Consider the following 16,942-nt stretch of genomic DNA (forward strand, 5'->3'; position numbering starts at 1 on the left):
TGGTGGAAGAGATGCTCAGGTCTCAGGGAGGAAACCAACAAAAACTATACGGCCACAGGGAACGGTCCCCTGGTTTTGTCCGTAGTGATGGCTGATTTCACGTAGTATATTTTCCCCCAGATGCATCTTCTGCTGAAAGCTACAGGCAATATTGAGAAAGGAAGAGGGAGGGAGTGATCCATCTGATGACACCTGCCTTTATTGAGCTTTGTCTTGAGTGTCCTTAACATTTTCTGTGATGTGATTTTAACCAGATGTGGGATGATGACAGGAAGCACACCCCTGGCTTGCTGCCCTGTAGCGTTACATATCCGTTCAAGCAGCTCACCCTGTTGTGCTTCCGAGGCCATTGTGTGACAGGAAACTTGGGTTTTGGCGTTTGGGGTTTTTTTTGTTTTACAAAATTCAATTTAATTCCTTAATGTGCCTTGAGGGCTTACTCTAGACAGAGACCTGTTTTGTGCTTGGTGCTGGTTTTATGGCTCAGGATCAGCCCTGACCTTAAACGCCACGAGACGTTGCGGGTGGGCTGCGAAGTGTACAACCCCTGTTAGACATCCTTGCTCCCACACTTGCAAGCAAAAAAGCTAAGGAGGGAAGAATAAAATAGCAGAGGAGGGAGGAATAAAATTAATGAGCGAGTGTTCAGAATTAGGCCAGGTTTTATTTAATTCTAAGTGAAAAAGTCATTGTTAGGATATCTCATCTCCCACTATTTCCCTCTGGGAAATGATGTCTGAGCTGGAGCAGGACATTGCAGCAGAGATTGAAGGCTGGTCTGGCACAACCCAGGAATTGCTAATTAAGTTAATGAGTGGAGGAGAGAAATGTTTTTTAAAAAAGGAGACCAAACTTCAGTCCTGTGGGGAAAATCAGATGGGAGCTGCATGAAATAACCGCACCTCATTGAAGCGAAGGGCGAGTCTCCCATTGATCCTGATGTAGGATGGTTTTCATCTGCAGAGCTTTGCCCTCCAGATCCTCTCCCCAGCACCCATTTCACATGGGAGGGAGGGTTTGTTCCCCCAGTCTCTGCATGCTCAGGACATGTGGCCCTATTGCAAATGATGGGTGCGGGGACCATCAGCTAACCCTCTCCTGCCCCCAGACTGCTGCCTGGGAGCTGTAGCCCGGGGGGAACCCTCACTGCAAGGCAGCAGGAGCTGCTTCCCTCGCCTCCAAAGTGCGAGACTTGTCACTCTAAATCGAGTTACTTGTTTTTCAGCAGTGTCTGTGCTTCCACTGTGTCCTAAGCGTGCCCTTTGGGTGGAAATAACTAGCTGTGTGGAGCAAAGCTCCTCTGAGTCTTTAAACGAGGCACAGAGCTCCTGGCTGGAAGTGACAGGAAACTCTACAAGGGCAATAATTAGACAATACATCAAGCTGCAGTTTCCAGGGGCTAAATTTATCAATTTCAAGCTTCTCCCCTGCTGTCGGTGTGAAAGTAATTGCCTTCCGTGAACGACTGCAGGGAGGAAGGAGAGACTGGCTGCTCTGCACGGCGCGGAGGCATTTCGGTACAAGGCGTGCAGCGTGGCCAGGGCCGGAGGTGCAGCCTCGCGCTGCCGACCTGTCCCAGTCCGGAGGGGTAACGGTGCCGCTGTGGTGCCAGGAGAGCTGGCAAGGCCCTGCTGCTGGCAGGGAATGGGCTGCTCTAGGGAGGGAAAAATGGAGCAGGGACTTGTGTGTGTGCACGTGTGTACCATGCTGGAGGCATCCACAGGGATTTAGCAAATGCAGAAGATGAGAATTGACTTCCAGGTTTGTGCGAGCTCTTTATTCAAATTTACCTTCGTTCAGAGAAGGATTTTTGCATCACAAATGACTTTGGAGATCAGGGTTCAGCATATTGATTGGCATTGGCTTCAGGTGCCTTGTGAATCACCTGGAACGAAACGCTGTATCCAGCATTTCTGAGAGACACCCAGTTTTAAAACCCAAATTTTGTGGGCCGGGTGAAGCCACACTGTAGCTCCAAACAGTGCCAGACACTGGGCTGCTGCCAGGATTTCAGACCAAACCTGGAAGTCAGTTGGCAGAGGCTGCGTGGAGCTTCTGGTGCAGCTCGGCTGCCTTCAGTGTCATGCATGCCTTCGGTTTGCTCCTGGTTTTTCTGAAGCAGGCAAACAAACCTTGCAACTGCAGTTTTGTGTTTACAGGAGTGAAGTGATGTTTGCTGGACTTGATGCAGCAGTGACTTTTCCTGCTGGAATAATGGGAGCTGTGCACTGTAATTTATTGATGTATTTTTTTGTACAGATAAACCACTCTCTCCCAAAGCATTAAAAGGACTTGAAAGCACTCAACTGACAAAGAATTATTACCCGGTGGTAAGTTTTAAAGTGCTGATCATACATTTTAATAAGTAGTATATTATTAATCTTCTGAACTGACTCCTTCCCTTAGAAATCATTGAAGCAATTTGTAACAATTGGGGATGCAATCCTGTATGTAAATGCAGCTCTTGGCATTTCCTTGATTCAGGCCTGTCGAGACAATAAACCACAGATGGAACTTGCTGCAAGGTGTCAAAAGGAGAGACTCAAAGTAGGTGGCTGAGATAACGTAGCAGAGGTGGCAGCTTTGAGATCAGTGTTGGGGAATAAGGCACGACGTCTTTGGTCCAGTCCTTGCCATTGACTGCTGGCTATCTCCCACTGATAAAGATGGGGAGATAATGTCATGGCATGAAGCAAGCCAAATTAGGGCTCTCATCCACGATCCCTTTCTTGGGTTTGGGTGGAGACATTACACCCCGAGCTGCCTGCCCTCGGAGAAGGGGCAGCTGCCGCAGCTCACAGCCTGGCTTGTTCCCTGGGCTTGGCTTTGGAGCAGGTCAGCCTGCCAGGCTATGAACTGTGGCTGCAGAAGGGTGGAGAAGCATCACCTCCTCTACCATCTTGCTACTGGAGCGATGATGTCTGGCAAAGGTGGGCAGGTACCTTCCTGCCATGTCCAGGCTAGAGGGAGCCCTGCGGTGTAAGAGAGTTTAAATGCCTGCATGTGAATGTCCCTGGCTCTTGGTGCCGGAGGTGAAACGTGCTTATCAGCATGTCTAAATATATTTCAAGCAAAGCAAGGCAGAAACAATATGTCCAGAGAGCTGGGAACCACCTCTACTGTCTCCAAAGCTCTTCTACACTGAGAAACTTGAGCGCTAACTGGGAGCGTGCAGGCAGTGGGTTTGCCTACCCTGCTGCCGGAGATGAACTGGCTGCTGAGATGGATTAGCAGGACCAAACCCAACTCAGCACATCCTTGAAGTGGCAAGTGAGCTGCGCCCTGGCTTGAGCTGCCGCAGGAGCCGTCCTTGGTCCGGCCACTGTTGCATTTAAATTGTTGCCTGCCTTCGTGCAAACGGTGCTCCCAGGATGCATGCACAAATCATTTGTTTGCATACCTTGGCAGCCAGTTATGCATGCAGGGTTAGGCATGAGCCTCTCGGGGGTCAAATACTAAACTCAGGTCCGAACTGACATTGTCTTCATGCTTTGCCAGAGAAGAAGGAGCAGCCCTTGACACCGGCTTTCCAGGCCTCCCCCAGTTTGCAAAGTAAAATCCCAAAATTGGATCCTCGGGGCTTTCCTGAGCATTCTGGGTTCTGCATTAACAAATGTAATTCATGGACTTAAAATACACTTCCATGTTTTTCCACACTTGGAAGCTGATGTCGTGTTCCTTTGACTAGTCACTAGTACTAAGATCTACTCAGTGCTCTGTCTCTCACCCTAGGTGTTGCAAAATATTCTGGAAACAGAACGAGATTATGCGAAGGAACTACAGTCACTTCTGGGAACTTACTTAAGACCCCTCCAGTCTTATGATAAGTAAGATATAAGGGCATCTGAGGTGGAGAGAACCCTATAAAATCGACCATAGTTCATTACGTTCCTGCTTTTGAATGTTTAGGGACTGTTACTGCTCTTCTTGTAAAGCCTCACAGCTTCTTTGTGAACCAGAAAAAAAACTCACATTGTACAGGTTTCTGTTCTTTCCTATTCCTCGGTGATCGCGGAGGCATTGGGCTGTGTTAGAGATGGGCATTTCCATCTGGTAGAGGGCTGGCTGTTACAATCCATCTGCAAGCTCATGTACGGCTGTCCCAGCATGCATGTTTCCCAGCAGTATGCCTTGCATGGCTTCTTCCCTTGTAATTTGTCTTGTGACTTCTCAGCCCCAAATGGCATCTCTTCGTCATCTCTTCATTTTGTGCGCAACGACACGTGTTCTCTCTGGTTAGATTGCCTCTCGCTAAATCCAAGCTGCTGCTGAGCAAGAAATGACTCCCCTGTGTCCCCATCCACGCAGCCATCAGCATTAAGTACCTCCGTGCTCGGGAAGAGCATGCTGCCATCCTTTACGGCCTGAGCAATGCCGGGGCGACTGGGGGACTTTGTCAGGGCGGAAATAAACCGATGTGTTTTCCATCCGCGCTGGCCAGTGCGGTGCAGAGGCAGCACACGCCGTCCTGTCCAGGCAGCGACAGGCAGCGCGCTCGTGCCTCTCGGCAGATTCCTATTGATAGTTTCATCCTGCATAAAAGTTCCAGTGCAATTAACTTCACCTCCTGCTTCTTGCTTCAGCTTTACAGTCATGTCTTCCAAACGGTGCCGGCTTGGCGACCCCGTCCAGATGGCTGCGTTTGGGGCCGGGGTCCCTCCGGCTGAGCACGCTGCAGGAGGACCAGGCAGCCCCGGGGCACCACGGGCAGAGGGCAGATGTCTAGACATTGCCCGGTCCAGAGAGATGGGAGAGCGATGTCTTAAGGCTTTTGTATTTAAATCTCTCTTTCCTTCCCCGTATCTTCACATGGGACATATTCAGCTTTGAAAATTTGTCATGCTCTCAGCCTTGGCATTAAGCAAATGGCTTAAATAAGGGTGGTACGAGAGTGACTCTGAGGATGACAGAAGCAGACACATTAGTTTTGGCTAGGAAAAGTCCAACCTTGCTCAAGGAACAAAGCAACCCCTAACCAAGGGGCTGCTCTGTAGGACCCTCCTCCCATAGGGAAACCCACAGCATGAATCCCTGAAGACAAAGCTGTCTCTGTGCCTGTGCACACACCTCCGTCCCCACCCCTGGCTGAAATCCCATCTGTCTGTGTCTATTAGACAGCTAAACATCTGGGAAGATTAGTGTGATTAAGTGATTAAAATCCAATTAAGGTAATCCTTGACAGCAGACATCTCCGGGAGGCTGTGGTCTGTAGCTCACACATCACGTATTTTGTGTTTTCCCATGTCCAGTGGTGTATCTGGGGAAAGAGAAAATCTTGGGCCCTTTTGGAAGGACCGCTTACAGATACCATGGGGGTGCTCCTGAGAGCAACATCCCTTTGACGTTAACTGGTGATTTGATTCTTCTAGGCTCAGCGCTGTGGACATCGCATCACTGCTGGGAAATGTGGAAGAAATCTCTGCATTTCAGCAAACGCTGAACCAAGCCTTGGAAGAAGTTGCAAAGTAAGCTCGTGCCATAGCGCTGAGGGTGTTATGCTGCTAAACTGCAGCTGAAAATAATAGAAAGACATAATCATTGATGTTCCTCCTGGCTGCTGTTTTAGACTTGTTAAATATAGAAGAAGATAACAGGATGGAAGAAAGGCAGCAGGTAGTGCTTTGGCAGGAGAGAAGGTAGAAGAAACTCTGACATTTCTACTGTTAAGACATCTGCTGAACGAGAGTGTCACTAGACCTGATATGAAAGTGTCACTAGACCAAAGATGCTGACACATGCAGGGTGGGAGATCTGGCGGGCATGAAGATGGGGATTGCCAGGGAGCAAACAGCAAGTTATTAGAGGTAATGATTTCCCTCGGGGAGGCTGGCAGACCTGTTCAGCCTTAGCCCAGCCTCTCATTTGGAAGGGCTGAAAAGAGATGGGGAAAAGACTGAATATTGGAAACATATTCAGGCTGTGGCTTCCCTTTCTCTCTCTGTCTCCTCTCTCATATTGATGGGCAGCCCAGGCAGTGGGACCACCCCTCCATTACACCCACTTCTTTCCAGCACATCCTCATCAGCCGCAGTGTGCTACAGCATCCCAGCTGCAGCTCTGCAGGTGGGACGGGACATGCTGGGTCGCACCTTGTCCATAACTGATAACTGGTTGTGATGCTGTCTGCACCACAGAAGCCCTGTCCCATCTGAGGACCTCCTTCTTCCCCCTCCCCAGGTGGCAGACGTGGGTCTTTTGCTCAGTGCTGCAGTTAGGCAGTGACCTGGGAATGTCCCCGTACAGTGGGTGGCTCCTGAGCAGATACCTGAGAGTGCTGTAGCTGCAGGGTGCAGATTGAGAGGCTTAACGTGGCTGGTGTGTTGGCATCCATAGGCTCCCCGAGAACCAGCAGCGTGTGGGAGGCTGTTTCATGAACCTGATGCCCCAGTTCCGCTCCCTGTACCTGACGTACTGTGCTAACCACCCGTCCGCAGTCAACGTCCTCACGCAACACAGGTGAGTGATGGAGGAGGAGATTCAGACTGAAATTCCTCTTAAAAGTTACTTTTATTATTAATACTTGGCCTGGCATGGCTTTTGACCTGTATTTTGACAGTAGGGCAAGGAGGTAACATGGGATCTTGCTGCTGGGAAAACTGCTGGGGCTTTGGGCTCTTCAACGTAGCCTCTCAGCTCCAGCATGGACACAACTCATACTGCTTGTCTTCAGAGCTGGTCTCACAGGTCCTGTCTCTCTCTCACAGGACTCTCTTACCTTGGGTAAAACAGAGGCAACCTCAGCCCTTGCAGTAGCATCTCCTGTGACTGTTACTTGCTAAAGGACCCAGATGCTGTTTCAGTCCCACTGCTGAAGTGCTTACGCACCAGCAGATTGACATACGTTCCCCTGTGGCACTACGGTCTGGGGCACGTCGTTGCAAAAGGAGAGTGGTCACCAAGTCACCCAGAGTTACCTAATTTAATAATTGAGCTGCTGCTCAACCAAACGATTGATTTGCAGGGTCGTTGGTAGATCGCAGTGATACCATCTTCCTTCAGCATGTCCCACTTGAGTAGACACTTGAGTTTGTGTAATGCTGAAGACCATGCCAAGCCAAAGGCTACAACTGCGTCATCCCTAATGCAGTTTAGCTGTCCTCCCTGCAGTGATGGGAAAGCCAGGACCCCAGCCATGCTGTTTAAGTCTTCCCTTTCTGTAATGGGAACTCACAATATATTTACTTACCTGCTGAAATCCAGCTTTAATTCAGCCTAACGAAAAGCCTGGCTCCTGTAAATGAATCATTCATGTGGTTGCTCAGTCTGACCCCTTTTCTTAAATGCGTCAAAGAATCAGCTTTGGCAAATGTGCTGACACGCACAAGCCATGTTTTCCAGAGCGATGTATGTGCTCACACCTGCGTCACGGCTCCCAGCAGGGTCTCAGCGCCTTGCTGCAGCATCCTCCAGCACAGTGTGAGCCTCTGCAGCCCACGCTGTCCACCAGACGCCTGGCCCTGTGCCACCTCGCTGTGCCGGGGGACCAGCTGCCGGCACCGATGTACCCCAGAGGCTGTGCACACCAACACCCGCCACCACGCAGCATCCTCCCCTGCATCCCCGGGGAGCGGGGGCTTGCTCAGCTGGAATTTTACAGCTCCCTACCTGCCCTGCCGGGTTTGCAGCGGGAGGTGCTCGAAGGGGAGGCTGAGCTGCTTTTAAAACGGCACAGCTCGGAGCAGAGCCCCGGCCATCAGAGGAGAGTGGGAGGCATCAAAACGCAGCCCTCAGTGGTGGCAAACCCTCCTTCTTGTTGTTGTCTCTATTTATAGTGATGAGCTGGAGAAGTTCATGGAGAGCCAGGGTGCGGCCAACCCAGGCATTCTCATCTTAACCACGAGCCTCAGCAAACCCTTCCTGAGGCTGGATAAATATGTGACACTGCTGCAGGAGCTGGAGCGGCACATGGAGGTAGGTGGGATGTGCCTCTTGCTGCTGCAAGAGCTGTCCCCCGAGCTGCAAGAGGTACCTCTGCCCATTGGTATCTGAGCACCACAGTCCTTACCACCCCTCCAAGGAGGTGTCCCACCTCCATGGGACATTACCTACCTTTCAGATTAAAAGTGGGAAAGCGGTGGAGACTGGGGGGTGTTGTGGGAAGGCACTGCCTGTTCTTTGCCCTGACCCTTCCTCAAAGGTGGGCCATTTCCAGCACAAGTTAACGTGGAGTTCAGAGTCAGGCTACAGCTGGTATTTATTTGCACAGCGGGTAATAAATCAGTGTTTTTATTATCATTTTATGAGATTCCTATCCCTCACTGCCCGCTCCTGCAGCTCACAGGCACATCCCCACCCCTCGCCCCAGGCTTGTGCTCCTGGGTGGAGGCAGAGCCGCACAGGCAGACGTGGATCTGGCAGCTGGCGCAGACACGGGGGCGGAGGAGCCAGTGCCGGGGAGCAGGGAGAGCAGTGAGGGGGGACGGAGACTTCCTCGGCCGGTGGCAGATCTGCTTTAGGACATTTCTCCCCCCCGGGGACTGTAAAGATTTCTGCCGCTGGAGCTCTGCTACTCGCCTGCTGGGGCACTCCAGCTGTGGGAATGCAAACCTCACGGGTGGTGCAAGGAGGTGATAAAAGAGAAATAACAGTCTATTTTTAACCAGGTTTGCTTTTTCCCTCTTCCAGTATTAATTACCAGTTAATTAGCGCACTTAGCCATGATCATTCAAATCCACATCCCAGCCAGAGGATTAAAACCCCTGTGCTTGAGCCAGGGGTTTTCTGTATAGGAGAAGAGAGCACTGTGCCTGGACTGCAGGCACACTACAGATCTGACCTATCCTGCTCTCACCTGGCTTAGCTGAGCTGCAGGGACTGAGCTGAGCTTGGCTGCAGCCACCGTGCCTGTACAGAGAGAGCGTGCTCTTTGCAGGATGCTGTACGGGGGTCGGCAGCAGATTCAGAAGCGCACACGTCACCTCTTTCTCTTAGTTCCTAAGCTGAGTGTGGGGGTTTTGTTGCATGAATCAGTAGGCTTGAGGTTTAAGCTGCGATGCCGTGGGAGGAGTATGGATGTATGCAGTCTGGATGTATACCACAGCATTCCCTGCACTGCTGCGTAGCTGGAGACAGGGCAGGTATGTTCAGGGCAGCCCTTGTCCCAGATTCAGAGGTGAGCGATCCCAGGCAGCCTCTGACAGCCACGGGGACAGCTCCGTCACAGCCTAGACACCTTAAGATTTGCTTGGCATGAGGACTGGATGGTGAAGAGCTTGTGGTGTAGGGGCCTAGGTCCAGGAGAAGGTGCTAGGAGAGTACTAGCGTGCAGCAGCAGTCAGAGATAAGGGGCAGCATCCTGCTTTCCACTCGCTGGCCCAGGAGCTCTCTGCTCAGATGTGCTCTCCCTTAAACCTAGCGGTGAAACTCCCATTGGTGCTCATGGAAATGTCACCCTTGATGGGGCAGTGGCTGGAATACCTTGCATGCCAATAGAAGTTTCCTTCCTGAGGGTGAAACCAGAAATCCACACCTGCACCTCTGCCTGTTTTGGTTGATTTTCTTTGCAAGCCGAGTTTGTTCTAAGTAAAATTGTGTCTGCTCTTGCTCTGGCCACTTTACACTCATTAAATTGGTATTGATGAATTGCATGGCTACTTTAAACCATGTCACGTTGAATTGGGTGGTGAGGAAGGTACCTGGGGGACTTTGGCCCCCTCCTGCAGCCCATGCTGCCTGCACCCTTGGCCCCGCATCCCCCAGCACCCTGCGAGCTCTGCAGCCCTGGGTGTGCTGGGGCAGTGGGTGCTGCCGAGGACGGCTGGTGGTGGTGGTGGTGGCTGAGGGATTTTTCTCTCCCTTCGCTAGGAGGCGCATGCAGATCACGAAGAGGTTTTGAAAGCCATCACGTCCTTCAAGTCACTTGTGGTAGGTGGCAATTCTTAAAATAGAGCACTCCATTTCAGGGCTGCATTTCACAAAGAATGAGTCAAGCCTGACATTTGTCTCCTCATTAGAAAAAAAAGGTCTTTTGGAATGGAAAAGATGGGTTATAAAGAATCTTAATTTCAAGTTTCAAGCCTAGAGCTGCCCATCCGGCTGCATGTTTCAGCAGTTACACGCTGGCTCCGTGGTCCCAGCAGCAAAAACGGAGGATCTCCAACTTTCTCCTCCGCTGCTGAAAGCCACGTGTGGGTAGTGGTGGCGACAGGGTCCCTTTCATCTCCTTTTGCCTCCATACCCTAATCATTTGCCACCTGAAACTAGACTAAGCCTTGCTTGTTGAGATGAGCTGTGAAAGGTTATCACGGGTGTCTGACTCAACTGCTGGTGCCAGCAGGAACGTCCCCTTGGAGCCCATTGAGTGACTCTTGGTTGTGTTGAGGTTTGCTCCACGGGCATCGGGAGGCTTTGCCCGTATCACAGGTAATTTGTGGTACCGAGTGCCACGGCCATCAGCGGGGAACAGAGCAAGTGGCAGCAAAGGGATGAGTCAGAGATAGCAAACCTATTTCTGTGAGCTGTGTTACCTACACCCCTCAAAGTCCTACTGCACTGAGATGAAAAAGAGGGGGAAAAGCCATCCACGTGCGCAAAGGTTTTACCCGACAAAGCTTTTCTCGGTTATTAAAAAAGCTATAGTCTTTCTCGCTTTGTAGCCACTGAATACCTTTCACTATAACCACTCCAGATGTGGTCCAACTTCCTTCCTTAGCGCAGCAGATGCAAGTTTTCAGTGCTTAGCAGTGCAGATAAAAGATGGGGAGGAGAAAGTTCATAGAAAACAGGAAAGGGCGATCATGTTACATTTACTTAGAAACTCAGCTCCCTTTCCATTTATTCTAGTAGATAATAGGGGAATAATTCATTTAAATTACAAGTTGTCATTAATCTTTAGGAATGCTCGTAAGCGATGGACAGTTTTACTTGAAATGTGTACTTGGGTGCTGAGCAATTTAATGTAATTATGATACGAGGTTCAGTGCGGATTTGCGGTTAGACGGGCAGAGATGCCCCTTGCGACGGACATGTGGTCCCATGGTGGGACCAGGGAGGCTCCCGAGCAACGGCAGGGCAGGGAATGCGGAGCCGCTGTGATTTGCAGTGGCACCTCTGCGCAGACTGCGATAGATTGCTGTGGGTTTTATATGGATTTGCATCCTGGGAATGTTGGATTCGGACACCCAGGGAGCCATTGAAGCACACGACAGTTGCAAAACCAAAGGAAGCCCCCACAGTCTGGTTTAAAATTGTGTTTTCAGACTAGACGCAATGCAGCCTCTCTCTTTGAAGATCTGGACAGTTAAAGAGTTTGTATGAAACTGAGCTGGAAAGGAGGAAAATCTCTGTCAGAAACAGGGGTTTGGAAAAAAACAAGCAGCTGGTAAAAACAGCCCGGGTTTGGCTTTGCAGCAGTTTTCCTCGTTATCAGAGGAGCCAGTTAAAGCAAGTTTTGCTGGGATTTGCAGGGCTGGCTTTGTTCAGTCAGTGACGTCCTCTGCTTGCTGAAAGCTGCTGGAAGACTGGCTGCTCCGTGGAGCTCTACCGGTCCCCAGCTGCCGAGCATCGGTGCAGTCTTTTCAATTACGGCATCTTCAAAAGCTTCTTTGTGTGCTACCCTACTGCACCGCCGAAATATTGCACCAAGTCCTGCTTTTGGGTTTGCAAATTTTGGTTAGAAAATATCTGCCCATCTGATTCCTGGGGGCTTTGCATTTGCATTGCTGCAAGCGTAACTCTCTGCTGTTTGGGCAGAATCTGTCTAAGCAGCAGCAAAATTAGACACATTTAACTCTGCACTGTCTTGGTTTGGAAAATGTGACCCTGTACTCTCAGAGGTAGGACTGGTTTGGAAAGAAAAGTTTGCTCAGTACAGTTCACATTTTCTTTGACATTTTAACGTATTCATTATTTCATAAATTGCTAGGGTGTGAATTTTTTTTTTTTAAAAAAAACAAACTTTGTGTAATAGAGCCAAAGCAGGCTTTCCCGATCCCTTGACATGACCAGCCCTGAGCCCACGTGACTGTGGGATCGTTGCTGGTGAAACCATCTTCATTGGGATGGTTTGGATTTGACTAACGAAGTGCCCCGCTGTGATTCCCAGTCACAATGCCAGGAGCTGAGGAAGAGGAAACAACTCGAACTGCAGATTCTTTCCGAATCCATCCAGCGCTGGGAAGGAGAGGACATAAAAACGATGGGAAACATCATCTATATGTCCCAGGTTATGGTACAGTGTGGAGGAAGTGAGGTGAGTGCAGTGGTCCTTCTCCTGGCTAAAGACATTGTGTCCAAATACCCCCTTGCTCACGAGATCAGCGATGCAAGGCGGCCGCTACTGTCACCCCAGGCCAGCAAAGTGCTGACAAATAATGCCGATAAATAATTTTACCTGGAGAAAAGCTGTGCAATGGGACTGTGCACATCTTTGGAGTCAGGCACTGCATCACACCCCAGGGGCTTAGCTGCAGGCCTTTGGTGACACACTTTGCAAGAAAAAGAAGTATTTTAGTGTCATATAGCACATTAATTTCCCCCCTTCTCCCCTGTGACTTACTCTGAGAAATGAGAGTGACTCGAAAGTGTGCGTTAGCGTAACCATTTTGCCACGTCCTGTGCAGAGCGCGGCGGCTGCTGTGACGTCCCACTCCAGAGCTGACTGCTCTTTGGAAATAACTGGAGGGATTCCCGTGCTGCTGGTCCTAAAGCATTGCACCAGTGCTTGCCACAGACCTTCCCCAGTGGTGTTAAAGCCACGTTTGGTGTTTGCTTTGTGGGAAAGTGCTTCAGACCACTGAATAGCTTGCTGTAGCTGTGGGAAGGGAAGACCTGTAAAACAAAGCCCTGTAGAGTCTAGTCCCCAAGTCTTGTTTGGGATGTGAACTGCTGGGAGATGTAAGGTCTTAGTCTTCTGAGGCACTCTGAAATGATTGGAAGAGGACATCAGTAATATCATCAGGATTAGCAGGATGCAGATGAAAACGCATACAGGAAAAACTAGTACAGAAATGAGATGCTATAAAGAAAAAAAGCCAAAATAATTGGTATGGGGGTGGTCTCTCACAGGCTGTGATTCCAGCTGCAACAGGTTCAGTTTGCTGGAGGAAGGTGCTTGTGCTGCATTGCAAACTGGACTAACCTAAATTTTTATCCCCGCAGGAGAAAGAGGAGAGATATTTCTTGTTGTTTTCAAACGTTTTGCTGATGCTGTCTGCAAGCCCACGGATGAGTGGGTTCATCTATCAGGTAGGCATGCTTAATTTGAAGTTGCAAGGCGTTAGGTGTGAAAAAGGAAATCAGATAGCTCTTATCTAATTCAAGTCCTCTGTTTCCTTAAACCTCTCTGTTGTGATGCAAATGCCCCAGGCTGGGAACCAGGCTTGGTTTTACCATGCGTGCCAGGACACTTAGTGTCTTTGTCCTGCCAACTGGTTAAACAGCATTTGGTAAGTGTGAATGCTGTGAAATTAGAAATAAAAACCAACCCCTTGCAGCACGTTGTCCTATGTGCTGTTCTCAAGAATTTCATGTGTGTGTGTGTAAGGTGTCCTGACCCAGCTGTAGGGTTTTGCTGGCTCTCGGGGTTGGGCCATCTTTGCAAAATACTTCACTACTATAAAGCCCCAAATTTCCACCCCATGAGGCACCCCAAAACACTGCATTTCTTGCGTTTTACCATTTGAATGGCTGCAATGAGGCTGTTGGGAGCTCGGCTTTTCTCCAGTTGCCTGAAATCATCAATACCGTCCAGGAAAAGGATGCTCATGTGTTGATGCATCATTTGTTGTAAGCAAGGGTGACGAGAAAGATTTGGGAAGGATTTGGCTGGGTTTTTAGATTTTACCCACCAGCGGACGTAAGGTAAGCAGGCAGTTCAGCATGCAAAACAGAGGGACAGGGAAGGCTTTCAGAATAACTGGGGGAAGTTCATCCTCCTGACTCGGTTGTAAAAAGGGTTTGCACCTAGTGAAGGGAAAGGGCAGCAGATGAGCCAGGGATGACTCAATTGTCATGGGAGCCTCTTCTCAGGGGTTTGACCTAGTTGTGCAGGGAAGTCTAGATCCATACATTAAAGGAGACTCTTCCTGCAGTCTGAAGCCGTCACAAATTAGTTTTTAATGGCAATTCCCAAAGAGAAAGGGATCAGTAGAAACAAGCAGAACAACGCCCGCTGGGAAGCAGATGCAGACACTGACTCCTCCTGAATTCTCCTAGGGAAAGCTGCCTTTGACGGGAATGACACTGACAAAGCTGGAAGATGCTGAAGGGAACGAGCACATGTTTGAAATCGCAGGTCAGTGTGGCCCCTGCCTGGGACTGTCCTCCCAGTCCAAACCGCAGCTGCCACTGGAGGTACTGGTTCTCCTCCTCCCTCCACCCCCTGCGCCATGCTCTTCTTTTTGCTCTTTTACCGTGTGTGGTCAGAGTTCCTGAGCATCTCCCTCCTGGCTGAGGCAACCTCCTCCCAGCTCCCTTGAGCTCTGTCTCTGGGCTGCTTTCGGAGACTGTGGTGTTTCATATGGGACAAATCTCCTGCCAGGGCTGGTTGTGGCCCCAGTAGCACTGCTCTGTGCCATCCGTGCCCTATCTGCGTCCAGGGTCCAGCCCGTGCAGCTGTGAGCACCTCCTTTATTGACAGATTAACGAGTCTGGTCATCAGGTAGCTTTCCTAACGTTCCTCTCAGTTTTGCCCTTCAATTTATGTCATTATTTGTAGCTATACACAGTCATTTCATGCTCAGTGCCTTGGCTGCAGTGCAGCTATTTGTGCTGGTGGTATTTGGTGTCAGGGTCCTGTTAATCATGGAAATGTTTCATTTGCTTACTTTTAACATTAAATAATTCCTCACACATTCATCTCGCTAGTTCCCTTAGCTTTTCTGTGCTGCTCCCGCACTGGCTGGGACCGGGTGCCTGGAGCAGGACAGTCGCGTCTTTGCCCTGACCTTTTCGCAGCCACTGGACTTTGCAAACTGAGGAGCTGCTTGCTGCTGTGCTGAGTTGAGCTCACCCTGTGTTTCCTCCTGGGTCTCTACCGCTTGCTAACAATGGTTATTTAACTCTCTGCCACAGGGAACATGATGGAGCGGGTCACTGTGTCCTGCAGCACCAGCCAGGACTTGCACGAATGGCTTGACCACTTGCAAAGGCTGACCAAAGGGACCTGCAACACCGTATCCAAAACGCAGTCCTGGAGCGCTCATTCGGTAAGCGTCTCGCCTCCCCAGCACCTCTGCTGCCTCGGGTTCCTCAGTGTGGCTGATCTCTCTTGTTCAGCCATGCACCTGGATATTGAGGTAATGTGTACTGCTGTAAGACACATCCTGCAGTTTTGCTTGTAACCAGGTCGTGTTTGTACCATTTTACATCTATCCTGCCCTATTTTCGTTGCAACCTAGATGTCTTAAAGGAGTTCACAGTGAACTCTTGTCTGTCCCCCCCTGCTTCTCTACATTGTTTGGTGGCTAACAGTCTTCATTTGCTTCTCATCTATTTTCTCAGACATTTAGTTCAGCCGGACAGATCCGTGGACCTCTGGAACCCCCCAAAATCCTCAAGCCCTGGAGCTTGAGCTGCCTCCGTCCTGCTCCTCCACTCAGACCGTCGGCAGCGCTGAGTTACAAAGAGGTAATCGTCCCGCGTGCCTGCAGAGGACTGTGGTTTCACGGCAATCCCTAGTGCTTGTGTCTGGGGTTCTTATCCTACAGTGAGGGCACAGAAGCTTAGGGTAATGGGGATGATGAGAGAAACGGCTCTGCCCCAGTCCTGCGATGAACGGTTGTTGCAGCGGCTGGCTTTGTGCGACAAGTGAAGCACGAGCACGTGTGTTTGCAGGCTCAGCCCAGCTCCTGATTGCTGTCGGCGGCTGTAGCCAGTGCCCTGGGCTGCTGGATGTCACCCATCCCACAGCGGGGTGTCCCGCAGCCTTGCATGTCCCATTGGTGCTGTGGTGGAGCTGCCTCCGCTCCTCCTCCTCCTGCCCTGGTCTGAGCCGTGGGTGGGAGCTGGGCTCCCTGCCAGGACGCGCTGCATCGAGACAAGCTGTAGCAGCGGCTCGGCGTTGCCCAGACCGGCGTTGCAGGATCGAGCAGCAATGCTGCACCAAGAGGAAGAGGAAAAAGGCCAGTTGATATGTCTTGTGCCTTCCACCCTGTGTTTTGGTGGCTGGAGCGGGGCTCCCTGCAGCAGCCGTGGGGCTCCCTGCAGCAGCCGTGGGGCTCAACCCTCCTCCGCTGCCCACCCGAGTGTTTTACACACCCGTACCCTGCTGGGATGCAGCGCCCGAGGCATCACTTCTCTTGCAGAAACCCCAAGCCTGGGAGGTAGGAGGCAGCGTGGGGAAACCCAAAATACAACCCAACTCCAATTCTCACCCCTCACTGTAACTGCAGTGCTCCCCTTCCCTACCTCACATTAAACTTTTGGGATTACTCACCAGTAACTCGGGTAACGTTCCTCTTACTCAATGGGCGCTCCGGTTCTGAGTCAGCTGCCTTTCTTGGTACAGCAGCCCTGGGAGCATCGCTGCCCGGGCTCCCAGCAGGGACAGGGATGAGGAGGGGGCTCACACCCCCTCCAGCACTCAGGGATGGAGAGCCCGGCAGCCAGAGGGGGGTCCGCTACTCCAGGTAGAGATTTTAGGTAGCCTCATGGCATTTTGTTACATTTATTTCTTAAAATTTGTAAAACAATGCATTTCAGTTCGGGAATTAAATTGTTTAAAAAACAACCAAGCAGACGGGGAACGACCCTTAATCTTTGCATGGTCCAAATCCCTAACGTCGATTAAACTGTGTCTTGCTTGCACGGTGAATTAAAATATAGGAAGAGGCTTGAATTGGAGGACAAATTTTTCTGCATGAAAGTGCAAGGCTGTTATTTGTTTAGAAGGTGGGCCAAAACCACAGATAGAGTGATGTCATTAATACCACAATCCTTTGCAGTTTCTCAGTTGTCCCCTGCTGCACATAGCAGCAGTTAAACTCTCTGCATCGAAACCAGG

The 16,942-nt window shown here is 50.5% G+C and overlaps 1 protein-coding gene across 6 annotated transcripts in view; it reads left to right on the forward strand.

Moving 5' to 3' along the window:
* ARHGEF6 (Rac/Cdc42 guanine nucleotide exchange factor 6) overlaps nt 1-16,942 on the forward strand; it is a 42,051-nt gene that overhangs the window by 16,780 nt on the left and 8,329 nt on the right. For all 6 annotated transcript variants that reach the window (XM_054839350.1, XM_054839348.1, XM_054839349.1 and 3 more), the window contains 11 exons: nt 2,260-2,330; nt 3,733-3,827; nt 5,370-5,465; nt 6,334-6,456; nt 7,773-7,911; nt 9,805-9,864; nt 12,044-12,190; nt 13,099-13,185; nt 14,155-14,233; nt 15,013-15,146; nt 15,442-15,567. In XM_054839350.1, coding sequence (XP_054695325.1) covers nt 2,260-2,330; nt 3,733-3,827; nt 5,370-5,465; nt 6,334-6,456; nt 7,773-7,911; nt 9,805-9,864; nt 12,044-12,190; nt 13,099-13,185; nt 14,155-14,233; nt 15,013-15,146; nt 15,442-15,567 — 1,157 coding nt within the window. The remainder of the gene's footprint in view (nt 1-2,259; nt 2,331-3,732; nt 3,828-5,369; nt 5,466-6,333; nt 6,457-7,772; nt 7,912-9,804; nt 9,865-12,043; nt 12,191-13,098; nt 13,186-14,154; nt 14,234-15,012; nt 15,147-15,441; nt 15,568-16,942) is intronic.

The sequence above is a fragment of the Grus americana genome, chromosome 12 (assembly GCF_028858705.1).
Source record: "Grus americana isolate bGruAme1 chromosome 12, bGruAme1.mat, whole genome shotgun sequence".
NCBI classification, from domain to species: Eukaryota; Metazoa; Chordata; class Aves; order Gruiformes; family Gruidae; genus Grus; species Grus americana.